Source organism: Streptopelia decaocto, assembly GCF_964273445.1.
Source record: "Streptopelia decaocto genome assembly, chromosome: 2".
Taxonomy (NCBI): domain Eukaryota; kingdom Metazoa; phylum Chordata; class Aves; order Columbiformes; family Columbidae; genus Streptopelia; species Streptopelia decaocto.
Genome location: NC_138655.1, coordinates 64,646,595 through 64,667,546, shown reverse-complemented (window position 1 = coordinate 64,667,546; position 20,952 = coordinate 64,646,595). Strand labels below are relative to the sequence as shown.

At 41.9% G+C, this 20,952-nt stretch overlaps 2 protein-coding genes across 2 annotated transcripts in view; one reads left to right on the top strand and one right to left on the bottom strand.

The window, feature by feature from the left end:
* Positions 1-252: 252 nt before the first annotated feature.
* CAVIN4 (caveolae associated protein 4) lies at positions 253-17,325 on the top strand. The gene is made up of 2 exons (XM_082045352.1): positions 253-775; positions 15,090-17,325. The coding sequence occupies exons 1-2, from the start codon at positions 365-367 to the stop codon at positions 15,744-15,746; spliced, it is 1,068 nt and encodes a 355-aa protein (XP_081901478.1). The 5' UTR covers positions 253-364; the 3' UTR covers positions 15,747-17,325.
* Positions 17,326-17,458: 133 nt separating this feature from the next.
* Positions 17,459-20,952, bottom strand: part of LOC309436282 (dynein axonemal heavy chain 5-like) — a 168,884-nt gene continuing 165,390 nt past the window's right edge. Inside the window, exons 76-77 of the mRNA XM_082045351.1 lie at positions 20,522-20,743; positions 17,459-19,210 (exon numbers count right to left, since the gene is read on the bottom strand). Coding sequence (XP_081901477.1) covers positions 18,992-19,210; positions 20,522-20,743 — 441 coding nt within the window. The 3' untranslated portion in view covers positions 17,459-18,991. The remainder of the gene's footprint in view (positions 19,211-20,521; positions 20,744-20,952) is intronic.

The following is a 20,952-nucleotide window of genomic DNA, read 5'->3' as shown; positions in this document are numbered from 1 at the left end:
ACAAAAGTAGATCGTTAAAAATATGCAAGTTTGCTTTCCTGCTTAATTAGTAAGTTACTTAGCTTTCCTGGATTAACACTAATAACTTCATCAGTACAGAAGCGTGACCCTTTAAACGTATGTTCCTTTGCAGACATTGCTTCCTAATTTTAGGGGTTTCATGTTGCTGAAAGTATCCGAACAATCATGTGTGGATATTTTGTAGTCAGAAGCATTTGACCCAGCTCCAGGAGCGGCGTTTCACGCCCTACTTTGAGCATCGCCGGAGCCAGCTGTCGCCCTGGCTCTCCGCACCAGCGCCAGAATCCTCCTGGCAGGGTCACCGAAACTTCGCCTCCCGCCGAGCCGGCTGAAGGCAGGCAAGATGGACCGCCACGAAATCACCCTGGAAGCCGACAAAACCCACCAAAATCGTCTCTCCAGCGTCACCGAGGAGGAAGAAGAACAAGATGCAGCTTATACTATTGTGACGGTCCTGGACAAAGTGGCCAACATTGTGGACAGCGTGCAGGCGAGCCAGAAGAGGATAGAGGAGAGGCACAGGGAGATGGAAAATGCCATCAAGACCATACAGATCGACATGCTAAAGCTTGCCCAGGCTCACGGCAATACGGGCTACACGGTGAACAAGTTACTGGAGAAAACCCACAAAGTCAGCTCCACCATGAAGGAGGTGCGGGCCCGCGTGGAGCGGCAGAGCGTCAGCGTGCGGAAGGTGGAAGCCAAACAACAGGAGATGCTGAAGAAAAACAAATTCCGGGTTGTAATCTATCAGGTAACCGTGAACCTAATTTCGTGTAGCACTGTCATTGTGCCACCTCCCTGGTGGCTGCTGGTAGGCGTCAGTAAATGAACAAAAAAGACACAGTCTGTCCAATGTGAGAGTTATTTTATGCTTTCTTTAACACTGAGTTGTGCTCCGCGGTGCCTTGCAGCATGAACCTACTGCCGGCAGCACACACGGGTCTATTATTAGTGTGGGGAGGTTTCTGAGCCAGTCATGTAAGATTAACTGCAGATCAGCCAGGACTATTTGTTGCCTCTCCGAAAGGTAATATGAGGCTGGCCCTGTAAATCTTGTCATACAAACCATGCCTGACATTCGTCCCTGTTATTTTTTTCGCCATATTAGGTAGAAGTCCAAATAGCAAAAGTGTTTGGAGGCTCCCTGGAACACAGACTGTCTTCTAACACTAAATATCAAAACAGATGGTTTATTTAACTTGCACAGTTACCCAGGCTTTTGTAGTGCTGACAAATTTGGGGGTTTTTTGCATTGTTTCAGTCTATAGCAGTATATTCACAAACTAAAGCTCAAACCCATAAACCCTTCACGACAACAAATAGTCCCTTTCATGCTCTGCTTTGGAAATGTTTTAACACAGCGCTGTTCTTTCAGTCATATTGGGCAAGAAAATAACACATTTCCTTTCATTGACCCCATTCTAGGGTGTTCAGTGTTCTTATAAATAATTGTGTTTGAAGAGAAGCTTCATGAAATAGCATGGTCTTGCTTACATCCGTACAAACAGACCATGCAGGCAGCTCACAGGGTCTGTCAGTCACTAGCCAGTGCCATGATATCCCTTTGTTTAATGGCCTGAACCTGTATTTGCTGAAACTTGCCAGTTTCCCAAGTCAGTAGAACTTAAAAGCGTTTAATCTTTTGCCAGAAGCACAGTTGCTCTTTCATACCAGTGAGCCCCCAGAGCTTCTTTCAAATGGGTCGTGTTCCTCATTAGGTGTTCTTGAAAATACCAGCCCTCATGAGTAACACATCGCCCAGCCTTATGCCCTGGTCTTGCATCTGTTTGTACATAAATAACATTACTTGCAATGAATGGAACTGTGTGTTCCACTGAGTGTATTCACCACTGTATACAGCTGAACAAATTCTTCTGCATAATCTAGCTTTCTTAGCTACTTTATTTTCTACTACTGGGAAGAAATAGCTGGGAAAGAATGGGGGGGGGAAAAAAAGAGTAAAAGCTGAAGGTAGGAAACATTACCTCTTTAATATTATGTTAGTACCACATGTAGCCAAATTGTGCCACCCAGATTTCTGACTGAATTACTTACTATGGATGTTCAGGAGAAAACATGGGCACAATTTGTCATATTATTACAATTATTGCAGGCTGCACCATCAGAACAGAACAGAACAGAACAGAACAGAACAGAACAGAACAGAACAGAACAGAACAGAATAGAATAGAATAGAATAGAATAGAATAGAATAGAATAGAATAGAATAGAATAGAATAGAATAGAATAGAATAGAATAGAATAGAAAACAGGCACTTCGCTTTTTCCTTGCAAATCATTTCCCAGCTAAAGGTAAGAAATATCTCTGACTCCCATAGTTAATGGCATAATGCCATTTTATTGATTGGCCTTTACCATAATTATTGCAGCAGAATCAATACTTTGAAAGTATTTGTTCTTAAAACAGTATTCATTACATAATGTAAATTTTCTCCTAGCAAGACATGAGTTGTTGCTTATTTAAAAATGTAGTAAAATATGGTGAAAATGGATTTCCACAGACCTATAAATAACAGCTATTTTCAGATATTTAATACAAAAGGTGGCTCTCATGAGGTGCGCTTTCTCTACGCATCACCTCCAGTAGGAGTTTCTGAACTCTCTGCTGGTTTTGCTGGACAAGAATGACCTTCACCTTTTTCTGCATACTGAATTCTTAGGTGGTACTTTTCAGGAAAGGAAACAGCATTTTTGACTGCTCTATTTATACCTTCCTCTTCCGACAGTAGTTGAGAACCACCAGCCTTTTGTAAGGTAGATTGAAGAACCTTTTCCCTCTTGCACAGAGGAGGAAGCGCAGATGTGCTGGTCCCTCTAGGATCTGACATTTAACACTTTTCTGGAGGATGATAACTGCATTGCTCCTCAAAAACTGGAACATGGCAAGGAGCCAAGAATGTGCTGAAGCTTTAAGGCACAGGTACACTTGTGAAAGTCTCTTTCCCACAAGTGCAGTGATTTCACGCTGTTGATTTACACCAGTGTAGACATCCTGATGGAGTGCCAAGACCTGAGTGACCTAAGCTTGGCTACGATGAGTGGGAGTCTGTTAATAGCTACGGAATCAGTGTGCTCCCTTAGCTATATTTTACAAATGGGTATAACCAAGTTGTTTACTTGGTGGTTGGGAGTGACATCTCGTCTGTAGTGAGAACCATTTGCGACATTGTGAGGGAGCCAAGGACCTGTGTGTAGCTGGCATTGAATGCCTGCGTGGGTGAGTGCACGTGGTTTTTAGCTTTAGCTTTTGCCAGAACATTGGCGTATGAGGAGATGGGAAACACCAATTGAATCCTAAAGATTTTCTTTCAAGTGGGTAGCTTTGATCTCATCAATGATAGAAGGAGTAGGCAGGTTGAAAAGGATCATTGGCTGGAGGAGATTGTCCCAAGAGACCTCAGCCATGATGAAAAGAGTTGGCAATATCCTTGCATTAAAAAGAGACAAAGTGATCATCCATGAGCATAATGATTAGGGAAACTGAGAGCATTCATTTTTAAAAGGCCATGAGCTTGAGGAAAAGATGTGGTAGCAGGCAGCTCTCCTCCCCAGGCTGATTGCATGATTGAAAATGCCAGGTTATTTCAGAGTTTCTAGTGAAGTCTTTTGACCCTGGAGTGCTATGTGCCCTGAGGGTTTAGTAGGGAATGCAAAGTACATTGTAGGTTGTGCGGGTCACTGTTCACTTCTGTTCAGGTTAGTCTGAATAATCAGCTGTGAGAGATATCATTTCTCTGCAGTCAAAGAGCATCCAACAATTTAACTCATTCTGGCTGAATTATTCAGAAACTAAAAGGGATTTTTATTTTTTTCAAACCCTGAAAGAACTTGTTTCATTTGTTTTTCTGCATGTTCTGCAAGACCCTCTTTGAATGTGAGCACACTGGCACCAGAAAGCCCATGTTACAGATCCTGGGCTCTTTTCTATTTTTTATGTAAGCACTGTAAATAAGTAACAATTTCATATAGAATTATTTTGGTTGGAAACGACCTTTAAGATCATCGGGTCCAACTGTTAACCTAACATTGCCAAGTCCATCTCTAAACCATGTCCCTAAGAACCTCGTCTAAGTGACTTTTAACCACCTCCAGGGATGGTGACTCCACCACTTCCCTGGGCAGCCTGTTCCAATGACTGACGACCCTTTCCATATAGAAGTTTTTCCTAATATCCAATCTAAACCTCCCCTGGTGCAACTTGACACCATTTCCTCTCATCCTATCACTTGTTACTCGGGAAAAGAGACCAAGACCCTCCATGCTACAACCTCCTATGAAGGGACGGATGTATTTGTTTCACTCACTGCTGTCTGATGTTTAAAATTGGTGGGCAGTCACAGTGCACATGTCAGAAACCAAGTAAGGTGATGGCTTGATTGGCCTACACAGCCATGTTACAACTGATTTGTTTGCTCTGTGATCACAGACATGAGGAGAGGCTAGCACAAGCAGCCTTCCGTATGCCATTCATATTATGCATAAATAAATTAAAATGTAAGTGGCTTTTCCTGGCCACTGTCCATCTGCAGCATAATAACTTGGTAAAAGCGGTGAGATCAAGATAGAGACGGTAATCTGAAAACTGAAGTGGAAGCACTTCCATCCAAAGTGGCAGTAAAAACCAGGGTGTCACACAGTCAAGAGGCTCTGGAAGACCTGGTGTGCAAACTTGCCAGCCATCAGCATGTAGTTTTAATTACAACTATTCTGAGAAAAAAACTGTGACACTAACAGTGACATGAAAGACAGCAAATATAACACTGCTATTTTAAAAAAGCCAAAGAAAACTATCTGAACCATTGCCATTAATCTGAAATTGTTTGGACATAAGAAGGGCAGGCTCAGAAAGGGCTCTGCAGAACAGAATCATTAGTACCATGGAGTTAAATAGCTCACCAAGAGCAGATTGTGCTAGGTAACTCATATTTGATCATTTTTCTGTTTCACAAAAACATAAGAGGTCTTATCTTTTCTCATATTTATGTACCTAATATCTTACCTCATAACAGAAAATCTGGAAAAGTAACAGCTGAGAGTGGATTGTGTTGAAAAGGGAAAGTCAGGCTTGTGATGGGTTTGTAAAAGGGTTTGCTTCAAAGACTGTCAACTGTGTAATATTTTCATTAAAGATCTTGGCAAAGAAAAAGGTGTGGATACTCAAAATATACTCAACACATGAAGCTGTTGGTCCAGAGAAAGACATATAGACAAGAAACCAAATAATATTCAGAGCTGGAGTAATGCTAATCTAAGTGTACACAGTGTTGATTCCTGTACTTAGGAAAAGCCCTTGTTGTTAGTTTTGTCTTCTAAGGCCCCACAGTTTGGAAAGGACAGAAAATGGTGTATTAATTGCTCCCAAGATGACTGAGAGCCCACTTGATGTTGTGGCTCTTTAAAAAAAATGTGGGCATGAAGGGTTTCAGGCAAGATATTTCCAGAAATTCTAGAGACACCCAGTGGCCTTGCCCAAAACACTTCAGAGCCCCCTGGACTAACATGTGCAGCTCTGATCACTCCTGTTGAATTAAGCTGTGTTCAAACTGAACAGTTTGTAGAACATCTACCAGGTTGATCAAAGCAATGGGAAGTCCTGGTAAATGAGAGGACACCAGAAGGTCCTAGCTTGGTTTAGTTCATCAAGGAAAGAGGCTAAGAGAGGTTGTGGCTGTCATTTATACAAACATTGGGGCACGGATGAGGAGTCCAGTAAACACCATTGTTGAAAAGCTGAAATATGTGTAAACTGTCCACGAGTCATCTCAAGTCAGAACCCACAAACTGATTCTTAATTCTGGAGACATGAGGGTCTGTACAAAGCCTTCTGCTAGAATCCATGGGGAAGAAAGAAAACCTAAATTGCTGTTAAAAGTGGAATCTGAAAAGTTAGTGGAAAAAAAGATGGCATAGGTTGACTGCCTGTGACAGCAGAGCACCGGCCTCAAACACAGGGGCCTCAGCAGCCCAGCAACGCATGGCCTTTGTTGGAGCCTTGTGGCACAAGCCTTATAAATATTTTTACAGCTGGGGCAGGTAATTGCCTTTGCTGAAATTACAGAGAATGAAAGAAACCCAACCGTTGTTGCAGAGAGCGTAGCACCAGTCCTTTGTTTGCAGAGTCAAGCCCCGGCCTTCAGCTGAAAGCGCAGAGCCGGCCCCGTGCTGAGCAGCAGCAGCGGAGCCAGTGCTCGAATACTGCAGCCAGCAGAGATGGCCATCAATTACCAGTCATTTTTAGGAAAAAATCAACCACTTTCAACCTGCTAGAGAAATACAGTGTTTCTAGGGATGTGTCCAAAAGGAACAAGGAGAAAGGAAAATTAAAAAAAAAAAAAATAAGCAGTTGTTGGGCCATTTCTGTGTCCCTAAGTTGAAACAGGTTGCATATTTCACAGGCCTGTGTTCATAGCAAGTTATAAACTTGACACTACACTATTTGGTCTGCTGTAACTGGAGTCCCCAGACATATTCCCTTTCGGTGGTCCTCACAAAGGACGGGCAGTCATCTTCTCAGGGCTGCCATCGTTTTTTCTCCACCTATTAACGTCAAGTGGTGGAAAAAACTGATCTTAATTTACATTTGCACTGGATGCAGTTGTTCAGGGCTTTGCTTGTGGTTGTCTGCAAGTTTTTAGAAGAACGTAGCTACATCATGAGCCTCCTATGTCCTGCCTCTCCCCCACGGTCCCAGAGGCTGCCTGGAGTGACTTACAGGCCGGAGCTGTGGCTGGCCGCTGTGGGCACACACGTGTTTTCAGCCATACACTTAATGCCTGAGACCCAGACTCAGGAGTGGACTTGGCACTGGGGAGATACAGTTGGGCTTTACAGGGTGTTTCAAAAAGATGGACTCAGTTTGAAATCACTATGATGTCTCTGCAACCACGAACTGGCTATGAATGAAACTCTTGCCACTTGAGAGGGGAGAGCATAGTAGAGTTTCAGATGATTACTGCTAGTTAGCTTATTAAACTGTTTGTAAATTTTTGTGTAGTTATAACATGTTGCCATCGTGAAATTTACTGCTTTTAAATTGGGTTCATCTTTTTGAAATGGCCTGTGAATTTTCAGCACTACTGAAGACAGCTGAATCTTGCAATCTTTAGCAATCTTTAGCACAGGAATAAAGTTGATCAGAACAGCACAGGCACAGACACAAGGAATACATGAAGTCATTAACAGCAAATTCAGAATTTAGAACAGGATTTATCCTGCTGGGCTTTAGACACCAGTACATTTGGCCTGTAGACTCCCTTCAAGCAAGCAAAGAGAAATGTATGGAGCTGGATCTACCCAGCCTGTTGTAGACACCTACTTCTGGATACAGTGTCTACTTAATAAGTACCTGTTATTCAACTCCATTGGGTTGAAAGGGTGTCCAGAAGTGAGTGAACATGGAGACACGGTTGCTTGGGCAGACTCTTCAGCAAGCCCTGATGACTGACTGGGTTTCACTTGTACTTCCCTGCTGTAGCTAGCTTGCAAGAGCAGTCACTTTGTGAAGAACAAATTAATCAAAATATTACCAAACATATTTTTGTGTCTTATCACAACTTGTGTTCGCTCTTTCTCCTCCACTGACAAAAGGTTGGTAGCTACAGATCAATTGGAAGTGAGAAATTTCACCAGTTTGCAAACCTGCAGAGATATTCCCTAGGCTGGCTCCATAAAACAATAGCAAAGTCAGTGTGAAGCTGTAATTCTCCCCTGGAGCTGCAGAAGGCCTTTTTGTGCAGCACGTGGTGGCCTGGAGCCAAGGGCTTCTCCAAGTGATGTGGTGTATAACTGGGTACCGCTCGCTCCTTGTCTGTAGCTTCCTGCTGTCAGATAATGAGAGAATAAGCTGATTTTTTTTTTTTTTTTAATAGTGATTGTATACTCCTGGTTAAATTAATGGATTTCTGACATAATTTAAAGAAAAGGGATGTGCACTAGGATTCACAAAAGAGAAATGGTGGGGGGGGGAGGGGGGCTGTCTCTTCTGGAAAGGATGCTTTTTCATTATGTAAGAATAATTCTAAATACAAGCAACAGCACTTGGCCATAAAGTCTTACGTGCTGAAGTGTTTATTCTTTGTCTTCTTTACTTGATAGAATCCCTTAGGTGCCCTTTTAAAATAACCCCATTTCTTTCTCATCTGAGCAGCTATTTGCCTGATGGCAGAGATTTTGAAATGGCATATTTGCGGAAAAAGTGAAGGGATCGCTTGAGATTTATAAAGCTTCACTCTTAACTGTTGGAATATGAGCAAAAGGACTGAATGATTTGTAATTGGTTATTCATCAGCGGTTTCATATTGATTTAGAGAGCAATTTCAAGGGGATATTTTAGTGATTTACCTCGGCTGCTGGTATGAATAACAAATCATTCGTTTAACATGCAAATTTACTGGATTTTTTAAAATACTATGGTGATGCAGTTTCCTGCCCATACGCTGCCAGTCATTTGCATCCCCAGTTGTCATAGACACGGCAGCAGCGCCAGACCAGGCGCTGCGTGGCCTTCGACCATTTTACTGCTTCGTGCTCTGCTTCAGAATTGTCAGGTGATCGCCGGTCCCATCTGTGCCTGTGTTAATCATCACCTGCACCTTCCCTGTCACACATCCCAAGGCTGAAAGGTCATTTGCCGTGGCCTTTTCCCTGTGCAATACAATGACTCCAAGTTATGGAGTTCATCTGTTTCCCTTACTTTTCCTGTGAGCAGTTTCTTTAGGACCATTTTGAGTCTTGATTTAATATATATATACACAAAAAATATATCCATAAAATATACTATTTAATTATTGGTCATTCTGTTTTTCCCTGCTATTGTTTTTGTATTTAAAAAACTTTTGTCCTGCTAAAGTTTACATTGAAATGAGATCATAGTTGAGAGCTAATAACAGTTGCCTTTATCAAAGCTTGCTAGCTTCACACTTTGAGGCTATAAGAGAAACTAAAACTGTTTTCTAGCATTTCTAGCATTTATTTACACATAAGACAACAAATAATTTGTTCAATGTGCAAATGCCCAGGGGTTTTTTAAACACTACGGTGATGCAGTTTCCTGCCCTTATGCTGCCAGTAATCTTTTTTTCTCCTTGCCAACTCTAGAAGCCCATTCTGGGCTTTGAAACACAAACCCAGAATACATGTGCAAAAACCCATTAAATGATGAGGGGAGTAAAGTTCTTGAACTGGCCATACCCATTCAAATGCCCTTATATCCCATTATTTTTTATTTTTAAATGACATTATATTAAAATTATTACTGAAATAAACACTTGAAGTGTTAATGTACTTAAGGCCAAAGTATTGCTTTGCAGTGACACTAGATCACTGCTTCGTGTAGCGAATCCAGTGGACTCCAAATTAGCAACACACCTCTTCTTAATGAAAATAATACTATTGCTGCTATTATTGATCCCACCCGTGCTTGCAAAGATAAGGAGTGGTGATTCAGCTAACAAGTTTGCAAGGGAAGTTTTTTAATAACCTTTTTCTTTTGCATGGCCTATTCCAGCAGCCCTCTTGGCTTATTTGCTCCTTATCTCACCAAGAAGGGAGAACGATGCTATTAGAGCCAACCTGATCTTTGCCAGAACACAACTGCAGCAAAATACCTGAGACATGGCTCAACAGTTTGCCATTTCCCTTCATTCCCTGCCCAGAGATGAGAGGAGCCTGACTGTGCAGGCAGGGTTATCAAGCAGGCGCATTTTGAGACAGTCTCTTTTCCCCTGCCGTTTTCATTGAGCATCAAACAGCATCAGCAAGCATTGCCACCTCGAAGGTCGCATAACACCAACTAGGGGCATTGCCACACTGAAGATTATTTACCTATTGTTTTTAAGGTTCCCGTGAGGTGAAAAAGAGCCCGCACTTTGGCTTTGTGTAGTTTAAGGAGCAGGTGTGTTAGCCTTCCTTCATAAACACCTTGCTGTATCCTACGGGAGGAAAATGCTGCTTCTGTGATCTCTTCCTTGTGATCAGGAGGTGCCGGCAGTGCCTGCGAACTGGTCAGTGCCCTCTTGTGCTGGTGCAGAACAGCCAGAGCTTCGGCAGCTGATGCAGCGTTTGAGGAGTGAAAGGCCTGTGTGAAGGGCGCAGACTACGTCCCTTCAAAAATGTTCTAATTGTGAATTAAATTGAAATGGGAGCAGAGGGAGAACATGACAATGATGGAGTCAGATTTTCTTGGGAACCCAGTGTTAGAAACACCTGGGTTTCAATATTCACTGTCCACAGAGCCATCCAGTCAAATAAATGCCATGCTAGCCTTCTTCATCAAAGCTGAGGTTTACTCACCTGTTTGCTTTGTATTCAGTCAGGCCACTAAAACTCAGTCTTTTGGCTAGGCATATTTTAGAAGTTAAATACTTGAAAATTATGAAAATCCAAAGTTCTGGTTTAAAATGCTTTCTTAGCAATCTTACTGTGCCAGAGGCATCACCAGTGACTCCTGAATTGTATGATTGTTCTGTACACCATTATACATTTAAGTTTTGTTTGTTAAAGTTGTTTATTAAGCAGTGAATCAAACTAAGCTTACAGCTTTGTGGCCTATTTCTCTCCCTGTCCAGCTGAACTGCAAACGTCTCCAGGCTTTCCCCTTACCATTGCAACCAATGCCTTCAGTCCCTTCTCTGCTACCACAGAACCTGAAGTCTTTCGCCTTCCAGACCTCATTTCCTTACACACACATAATTTTTCCAAAATACTTCTAGCTTCAACAACACAACATCTAATCTTACTCCTTTCTCCCCTCCTACACCCATTCATAACACATCCCCCATCACTTGCCAAAAACATTGGGTCCAGATCTACAAGCAAGGTACCTGAGCCATGATGTGTTTACTCAGGATAGGCATCAGCTGGGAGGACAGACAGAATGACTCACAACACAGCTGATTCCTCAGCAGAGAGGTTATTTCTTTGTGTCTGAACTCAGCTTCATTCTTAAATTGGTGGAAAACACCCAAATGCTTATGTGTTAGTGGAGAGGATGTGTAAGGGTGAGAATGTGGAAGATGCATAAAGTAAGTGTATACGCTACATTTCTTGTAGAAAAAAAAGACAACCTCCAAATCAACCATTTATGTGACTGATTTCACAGAATCACAGAATGGTTGGGGTTAGAAGGGACCTCTGGAGATCATCTAGTCCAACCCACCTGCTAAAGCAGGTGCAACCAGAGCAGATCGCACAGTAATGTGCCCAGGCAGGTCTTGAATGTCTCCAGAGGAGACTCCACAACCTCTCTGGGCAGCCTGTTCCAGTGCTCTGGCACCCTCAAAGTAAAGAAGTTTTTCCTCATATTCAGATGGAACCTCCTGTGCTTCAGTCTGTGCCCTTTGCCCCTCATCCTATCATTGGGCACCACTGAAAGGAGTCTGGTCCCGTCCTCTTGACATCCACCCTTGAGATATTTATAAACATTTATGAGATTCCCTCTCAGCCTTCTCCAGGCTGAACAGACCCAACTCTCTCAGCCTTTGCTCACAAGAAAGATGCTCCAGACCCCCAGTCATCTTCATAGGCCTCTCTCCAGTAGTTCCTTGTTTTTCTTGATAGAATCATAGGGACCCACAAGGATCATTGAGTCCAACTCCTGTCCCTGCATGTGACAACCCCACAGTTCACACCATGTGTCTGAGGGCCTTGTCCAGTCTCTTCTTGAACACTGCCAGGCTTGGGCCGTGACAGCTCCCTGGGGAGCCTGTTCCAGTGCTCCACCACCCTCTGGGGGAAGAACCTTTTCCTAATGTCCAACCTAAACCTCCCCTGGCACATCTTCCTGACATTCCCTCAGGTTCTGTCATTGGTTGCTAAAGAGATGCCTGCCCCTCCTCCTCCTCTTGTGAGGAGGCTGTAGACCGTGATGAGGTCTCCTCTTAGTTTTCTCTTCTCCAGGCTGAACAAACCAAGTGACTTTAGCCGCTCCTCATACGGTTTCCTCTCCAAACCCTTCACCAACTTCGTAGCCCTCTTCTGGACACTCTCCATATCTGGGGATCCCAGCACTGGACACAGTTTCCAACTTCTTTTATCTTTTTTTCCGACTTTTTCCTTGGAAGAGAAGAGAAAAAAATGTTTTGTTTTGAAAGGTCCAGGTCTATTTTCACTGTGTTGAGTGTTGGACTAACTTTTCAGAAGATAATGGCCAACAAGCATGCACAAGTCAGTGTGAGCACCCACTGCAGGATGCATCCTCTCCAGGTGCTCCAGGAGGAGTGATGAAAGGGAAGGGGAATGATCAGCTTCCACAGATTTATTTCTTGGTTTCCGGTTCTGGCATGTGAATGTCTTTGTTTTTTGCCAGTAGGCAAGGCAATCAGAGAACATGCCCTTTGTATTAAGCCGTAGACAGACCATATGACTGTACTCCTCTGTAAGTCAGGTTAGAAATACCTGCTTGGCAGAATCTTTCATTCTGAAATAATCTAATGTCCTCATTTCATCTGAGCACTTACAAATTTTGTGTAAAGATCCTCCCTCCCATGAGGTAGTGCTGGCAGACATGGGTCCGTCCTAGAAAAATGCTTAAGTAGAATTTTAACTAAAGGCTCGCAAGCAGCATCATCAATTGCTCAGCTCCTTCTCACCCTCCCCTAAGACTGGGCTGCCTAGTCCTGCTCTTTCCAGTCCCATCTGCTTTCAATCCAAGAAAGGTTTAGGGCTTTGTCCTGTGCAACTAAACCAGTAGGTGTTTAATCTTTGCTTTTAGTGAGTCTCTAAATGAGCAGGTAGCTAGATGCTTTGACTCCATCTATTTCCCACACGGTGCTAAAACATCATTCCTGCTTTAAGAAGGATGAGCTCCTACCTTGTCTCTACCCCACTGATATCTAGTGATAAGAATAAACACATGTATGAAAGTTAAAGTGCTCTCTTCTTTAGGTGATAGACTATAAGCACAATAAAAATCTGGCAAACAACTGACAAAAATACAGAAAAATTTGTTCCTCTTCCAAAGGAGGACAGCCTAAATATTGCAGAGAAAGTAGTCTCTCTGCCTTCTTCCTTTTTAAAAAGTAATCTTCATATGAACAGCAGACCCTATTTACCATATTGTATTCATTTCTGTATGTACTGAAATTTCAGAATAGTCATTCTGGAAATGTTTTTTGTTAGCATTTCAGCTGAAGGAGTGGGCTATAATTTACAAACTTTGAGAAATTATTATCCAGCTGTGTTTTAGTTCATTTTCAGAAAAGAAGGGATTATGTTTATATATAGAAGGCTTTATATGATTAATGTTAATTTGCACATGTTAATGAAGATGATTATTAGCAAAGCATTGTAGTTTTGTTCCTGCTGATTTTGACAGATGAGTTGAATAACATTCTGCCGTAATCAATGCAACATAACTCGTCCCTATTTTTTCTAAGCATTAACAACTATTTTACTAGAGGGTTTTTAATGAAACCAATGCATGATGAAAGACTCTTAAGTGGGCTTTATCTGCCAAATAGCTTAATGTATTTTATTTTACATATTACTACTTCTCTGTATAATAACATTAAACATGACTTGCTACTAACAAGTCACCGTGAACAATGACAGACGTCTTTTTGGCTGGAAATCAGTTCACAGCAAAAAATCAGTAAGACTGACCCACTCTTCATGGGTTGACAACTTCTAATACCTCTTCTAATACCTCTTCTATTTTCTGCAGTAAGATAATAATACTAAAGATAGTGCCCAGACAGTGTCACGCCTCAGAAATTACCCGAAGTAGTTAGTACTAATGGGAAACAGCTTATAGGAGTTTTATATAGCTGTTGTACCTGTCTGCACCCTTAATGGCTGCTTCTCTGAGGAGAAGAGCACATGCACATAAATTGCTAGTTGACAAGAAGAGGCTGGAATTGGCCATCTATCTCACGCACCTCCTACAAGTTATGGGTTTTCTACTCTCCATGAAGAAGTACTTCTAGACAGAAGTGACTCGCTGATGCTGAGCCACAAATTCGTAGCATCCATGCAGACAGTATTCTTCAGGGGATCAACTGTCTTAGGGGATTCTCCCTGTTCAGATAATTCATATTACTGAATCCTTCCACGAGCTTTTTTTTGCACATCTTTAACCACTAAGTGATACTTGATAAATTATTTGTTTGTTGAGGACAGCTGTTGGAAATCTTCTGTGTGGCTTTGAGCCTCTAGTAGTCTTTCTTTGGAGAGGCTACATACATTCCTAGTGCTCAGATATCTTGGATAGTCACCACTTCCAGGCATGCAGCTAATGCATATCAGATGTATAATCTAAATATTTAATACCACATGCTCATACAGGCCATCAAACTTGCCACAGGAGGTAGAGGTGCTTGCTTGTGGTCATTCATCTGTTTCCAGATAGAACAAGTCAATGGTGGAGGTGCTGAGCGAATCGTATGGAACTGGCTTAACTGAATAACATCTCATTCTTTTACTGACTTTGTTCTCCTGTGGAGCCAGCACATGTAAGTTAATATGTTGGGGTTCATCCCCTTCTGAGCAGCAACAGAAATGCTTGCTAAGTTCCAGTTAGTCAAAAATGTGCAATTATTGTCTTGCCGACAGTAAAGGACTGAAGCTGCCAGTATTGAGGCACTTATTTGGAGAGTGTAAGGGTGACACAGGCACAAAAGCCTATTTTGTCTACAGGATGTCTACTTTTACTGGTGAGGAATAATGGATCTAAGTCCAACCTTTGAGAAGCAGATCAGCTTCAAAAAAAGAACTAGAACAAATACTAGAACAAAATGAACTAGACAAATTCGCTCTGAAACCATTAGGGGCCAGTACATATAGGACTGTAGCATTAATTAGCTTCAGGTGGAACCACACTGAAAATAAATCTTTAATCTGGCATAACCTCTTTACAGAAATTGGCAAAGGTTTGTTCTGCCATTTGTATTCTCTATAGGTCACATATGATAGTACAGGCCTACGTTACTTTGTTACAATATTGTATTTAAATTAACATTAATTAATTACAAGCCAACCAACAAAATGCTTAAATCACCATCCTTCCCAAAGACACTTGCTGGAAGCTGACTCTCTGCTTTCATTCACAGGAGGAAACCGAGTGTCCTTCATCTCTCTCAGTTATCAAAGAGAGGACACCAGGTGAAATACTAGAGGATGATTTCTTGCCACCTGATGATCTGTCTTCTGATGAAGAATATTATATCGAAGAAAGCAAAGCAACCCAGTTCAAGAGATCGGGCATGAGGCGCATAGATGATATCAAGAAGGCATTTTCAAGGGAAAATATCCAAAGAACAAGACAAAATTTTGGCAAGAAGGTGAACAGGCTTCGAACTAGAATAGTGACCCCTGAGAGGAGAGAGAGAATCAGGCAGTCAGGAGAAAGACTGAAACAATCTGGGATACGGATCAAGAAATCCATTTCACAAGCTGCCCCAACGAAGGAGACGTTCAAGATCCATAAAAAAAGTAAAGAACGAACAGGAGCTGAAGGTCAGGAGGGCATCCAGGAAGCTGGTGTGCACATCACCTCTGAGCTGCCAGCAGCAGAGCCCTTCACTGAAGAGATCTCTTACACAGAAGTGATCACTAAGGTAAAGAAAGACAAGAATAGTGCAACAAAAGGTGCTTCCCAGTCAACTGAAAAGGGAATGACAATCCCAGAATTCGTTCTTAAGCAGGAAGGAAAAGAAGGAGGAGGAGGTGATGATGTCCCTTTGCTGGACTTAAAGCAATCAGCATAAGGAATCAATTAGCAAACACACCGTACTATCCTTACTGAACAAGAGATAACACAGTATAGAATCATATAATCATATAACGGTGTGGGTTGGAAGGGACCTTGAAGATCATCCAGTTCCAACCCCCCTGCCATTGGCAGGGACACCTTCTACTAGACTGGATTGCTCAGAGGTTCCAGGCTGGGAACCTCCAGCTTGCAAGAAAAGCAATGTATTCACTCAGCTTTAGAAAAACGTGTGAATTTGTGTCATATCACAAAACATGTGTTGGTGGTATTTACATGGGTGTCTGTAGTGTTGTCTTCCTGACAAAAGCCAAGCCATGCCAACTGAATGAAGGGGCTCTGCCTCCATCTCACAGTGTGCCGACAGCCACCACTAGCCCACATGGAACTCGCATGTCAAAGGGACACGGAAGTCTGCTGGATTTTCAAGATTGATTAGAGTCACTTTAATCACTCTCTTTAGTTTTATGTACAACAGTCTAAAAACATTTTCCATTATCTTATACTAGCTCCTCTAATTAGGAAACAATAACAAAGCTATTACGTCATATTAGCAAAAGGAAGAACTATGAAAAATATCCATTCAACTACACAAACCTTTTTGTTTAAGAGCCCTCACTGAAAGAGCAAAAGGAGGAAATTCCTCCTTTACCCAGGGTGCAACAAGTCGTGGCAGAAATTATAGGGTTTTGAGTAAATTGTGTTTCCTCTCAGTGGAAAAGTGAAGCTCCTGAAATGATTAAAGATTATTTCCAGAGTTCTGGAAGAGGAAGGTTTGCTGTAGGTAAGCAATGCACTTTCTGCACTTATGGAGTAAGAATAAAAAAGCAGAAGACACATTAAGTATGAAGTAGCAGGAGGAAAAGAGAACGAGGTGTTGTATTCATGTTCTAGAAAGATGCAATTGTGAGAAAGGCAAGGGTATGAAGCAATAAGAGAGGAATAAGATTAATGCATGGGTTCTGGATAAATAGAGAAAATAGATAATATTGTAACTGAAGTTTCCTTTTGTTGTTACTCTGTCCAGAGGATCACAGGGCATAGGATCATGAAGGTAACCGTGCGGACAAGGGAATTGTTTTGTTTTCCAGTCTCTGTCCTTTTTCTGAGCTTCACTGAAATTAAAATCTATTCTGCTAAGCCGCTGAAATTCAGGGCCAATCCATAACCCAATTCTTTGTTTCCCATCATCATCTTTATCGACCAGCCACAGCCTCAGGGATTACGAGACAGACACCCTCGGGAGTATGGAATGCTGTTTATTTGCAACACTCGGGAGCCAGTGGCCTGACATCAGATATGTTTGTAAACACGGCCGCTACGCTGACATGGGGTGCAGGACTGTATCGCTCTCTTCATTCCTAAATGGAGTTGCCTTCAAAGCACTTACCGAAAGCAATGTTAGTCATTACTATCTGTGTGAAACTTGTACGATATTGCCAAAAGCTGTATGATTGTATTGAATATCTCAGATTTGTTTTAACAGCAGAGCATAACTTGGTTATCTATATACATTGTTTGAGGACTCCCAGCTAATTGTTAATCTATCGTTTAAATATAATTAGTTTGATTTCAAATATTCTGCCTGCCAGTTCTTTCATTTAGTCTGGTGTACATCACATTTGAAGTGAAACACCTTCGGGAACAGTAACTAGTGTACACTCGTTGGGGAAGGTCAATGTTATACTATGTCAATGACATTTCAAATCCAATTAATGTTGTCAGACTGGAAGCAGCAACTCCACTGAACAGAAGGGCAGGACAGGGCAAGAGACGGAGACAGGGAGAGGAAGACATTTCTTTCAACAATAAATTCTACACCACTGTACTGTAATTACACGCAAAAAGAAAAAAAATGGGGGTTTTCTTATAGGATAGATTGGAGGCTTTGGTTGGTTGTTTTTTTACTAGTTATAAGAAGTCTTTTCTGTAACCAGATGACTATATGTTCTTCCAGTTCTGTATAAAACGGTAGCTATCTTCAGTGAAATACTGTATGATTTGTCTGTCTCTTCTGCAATATGGCCTGCTTTCTGTTCTGCAAGATTTGATGTTTTCCTAAACTGACAAACAGGGATTAATTATTGAAATGAAGATGTCAAAGTTCAAAGCAGTTATTTCTTTGTATTTTATACAGCAGAACAGTAAGTGCTACAACATAAGTACCTACAGATTTTCTTTACATAGCATTTAATTTTCTCATTTTACTTGTCAAAGAAAGGAAGTGATGCAGTTTCCACAGAGATTATAACGTAGTGTTTACAAGGAGAAAAAAGTATTAACAATGTACTCACTGCAAGCCCTTCTTTCATAACATCCCACAGCAATTTTTTTGTGTTGACTTTGTGCTGGTGAAAAAAGCCAAACGTTTTCTGCCAATAGCTGACCATCTATTAAAAAAGTAGTAGCAATCACCCTTTAATTACAGGGTAGACAGCAACGGTGGTAGCACACAAAACCACAAAAACTAACGGATCCAAACTGGTGTTCAGATGTGTTCACTCTGAGAAGAATTGCAAAACTTTTTTCTCACTAGTAATGGGGGGGTGCACATCTTCCTTATACTGGGAGATAGGTTTAGAAATTAGTTAATGTGCAAAGATAAACCTGCCTGTTTGTACACTTCTGTGAATGTTTTGCATAAACAAGTGATTAACCAAGGCAATGGGAGCATCCATTAGTAAAACTACCCACTAAGTTTACAAATGCAAAATCAAATGAGCTGCGCCTTGGAATACGTGCAGATAAAGTTTTACCATACGTTTAATTCACTTGTCATTACAGCTTCAATAATGCTACGGATGATAAGTTTTCAACTACAAAAATGAATTTGAAAATAATTATCTTATATTGTGAAGTAGTCTTGTATTAAGAAGAAAAGATAACATCTACAAAAGAACCACCATAAATGTCAAAGCAGTTGTCACTATCATAAGCACTTTTTTCCTGGTGTTTCCATAATGAGCAAGCTAGCTGATTATATTCTCACTTGCATTATAACAGCTGCCAAATTTTACACCTGCAACTGTTTTCCCTCTGATATTCCCTGGTTAAATACATTTACTATTTTTGCTGTGAACAGAGTAAACTGATTTATGTGCAATTAACACAATCTCTGTACATCACTTGCTAATTCCCATACCCCATTGAGAAGGTAGCCACCACTTAGTCAATAGTAGAAGTCCTACTAGCTGCAGATTAATCTTCCTAGGTGGTTCTTTCCTTATAGCTGTATGCTGGCCCTTATTTTGAATTGCAGAGCAGTGCAACCCCCCGTAATGTCCAATGATCAGGATTCTGCACCGTCTTCAGATACAAAGAGAAAATGTACGTCAGATCTGTTCTCCGAGGCTTTTTGTAGACAGGGCAGGAGTACACACTTCCGTCTTGCTTCTTTGGGTCATGTGGGGCCGATGTGCTAACAGCATACACATGGACTACGGGAAGACTTGTGAACAGCACCTGGGAGTGTTAAAAGAGATATATGGCTCAGTATTAGAGAAGCAGGACAAGGTGTCTGAATTCCGAACGCTAGAACTCCATTCACTGATGGCCTTCAGCAAAAGCTCCAGCACCACTGCAGAAGCGCACACCAGAACACAAGTTCTGTGCTCACTGCTACATTGGCTCTAACTTTAAGGCAGTGGCAGCTAAGGGACAACAGCTATCAGGAAGCCTGGAAGAAAAAGAAAGCAGCAGAAACTTGGAAAACTGCACCTCATGGAAGCAGATGGAAAAACAACAGGGTGGTTCTAAGAGGGAGAGATACTATTATCTTTTTTCCTGTCTTCTGCCCCTTTGGCTAGTGTTCCCCATTCTTTCCCCACCTTCTGTTCCCTGAATGGCAGGACTGGAGCTACAAAGGCCAAGCTGCATTTAGCAAACCTCCTTGTTAACTCTGCACTGCTGGCAGTGGAGCTTCAAAGACCCAAGGTGCCTCCTGGCACCGACTAGATCCCTTCAGGTTTTTCAGCATTATAAAATGTTCATTGGCAGTAGATAAAAAGAAAGATCCAAACCCAAGGGCAACACGGAGGCTTGCTGAACACTCCAGGGCACTTGAGTAAACTTCAGGTTTGAAGGTGTGTTTTCACAAACCAAGCAACAGCTGTCACCAGAAGCTACAGCTGGCAAGCTTTGATTTGGAGAAGTTTGCTCTCAGCCAGACACAGAAGTGCTTTACCTACGGAGAGGAATTAACTCCCAATTCCAGGACAGTTATCACTGTTTTGGAAAAAGTCAACAGCAGCTTTTCCTACTCCATAGTGAGGTTTTAAATTTGCCTCGTCACATCAGTAAAATGTAAGTCCATGAAGCATCTGAGCATAAGTGCAGAACTACTACTCTTTCTCCTATTAAAAAACTAATGCCAGGGATTTCTAGTCATTCAAACACTGACCTCCACAGCAGCTGTCATCAAAACCAGTCCCGGGCTTTGGAAGTTGTGACAGGGTCCCACGTGGTCAGTCAAAAGAAGGCTGACCATGGGCTGCACGATTTTATTCAAACGTAGCTGTGCTTCCAGGGCTCCAGAAGCCAAGGAGCCCAGCATCTGATCTGCTCTAGAGCAGTGCATCCTGAATTCACTTGCTGACAAAAGTCTTTTCATTCAGTGCTGGTAGGTAAACACTCTGCCCCCTGCTCAGCCCTGCTAGTGTTCTACCCTATTACAACCTGTTGTGAAACCACTGTCGCAGGCACTCAGAATCCTTCCCGCTGTTCTCTCAGCACACCGTGTTGTGCCACAGTCAGTCATGCTCACTTGACCCTTACCTTTGGTGCCGACTCAACAAGCTTGCTGTTTCTGCGGTCCCAACCTGCCCCTTCCAGGAAAAGGCCATATATGTAAACCCCACCGATGTCAGCAGGAGGAGGGCCAACAACATCTTCTTTCATCATCTTGGTCACTTCATTGTGTAAAACAACACTGTCCAGTGTCCACCCTTTAGCTAAATTCATGCGAGTTGTCTCTTGCCTCATAGCAGTTAGGAATCCCTAAAGAGATTGAACATGACTTAGAGGGTTTTAAGAAAGCCTGAAGTTAGCCATTTTCAACTTTTTTTCCCATATAAATGACACTAGCAGCATAAAACCTCATCCCACAGAATCCATGTATATATAAAACTAAATTCCGTAGTGTAAATCCAATGCTTTCCTATACTTCCCCAGTACCACGCATTCTTATATACCTGGTGTGCATGTGT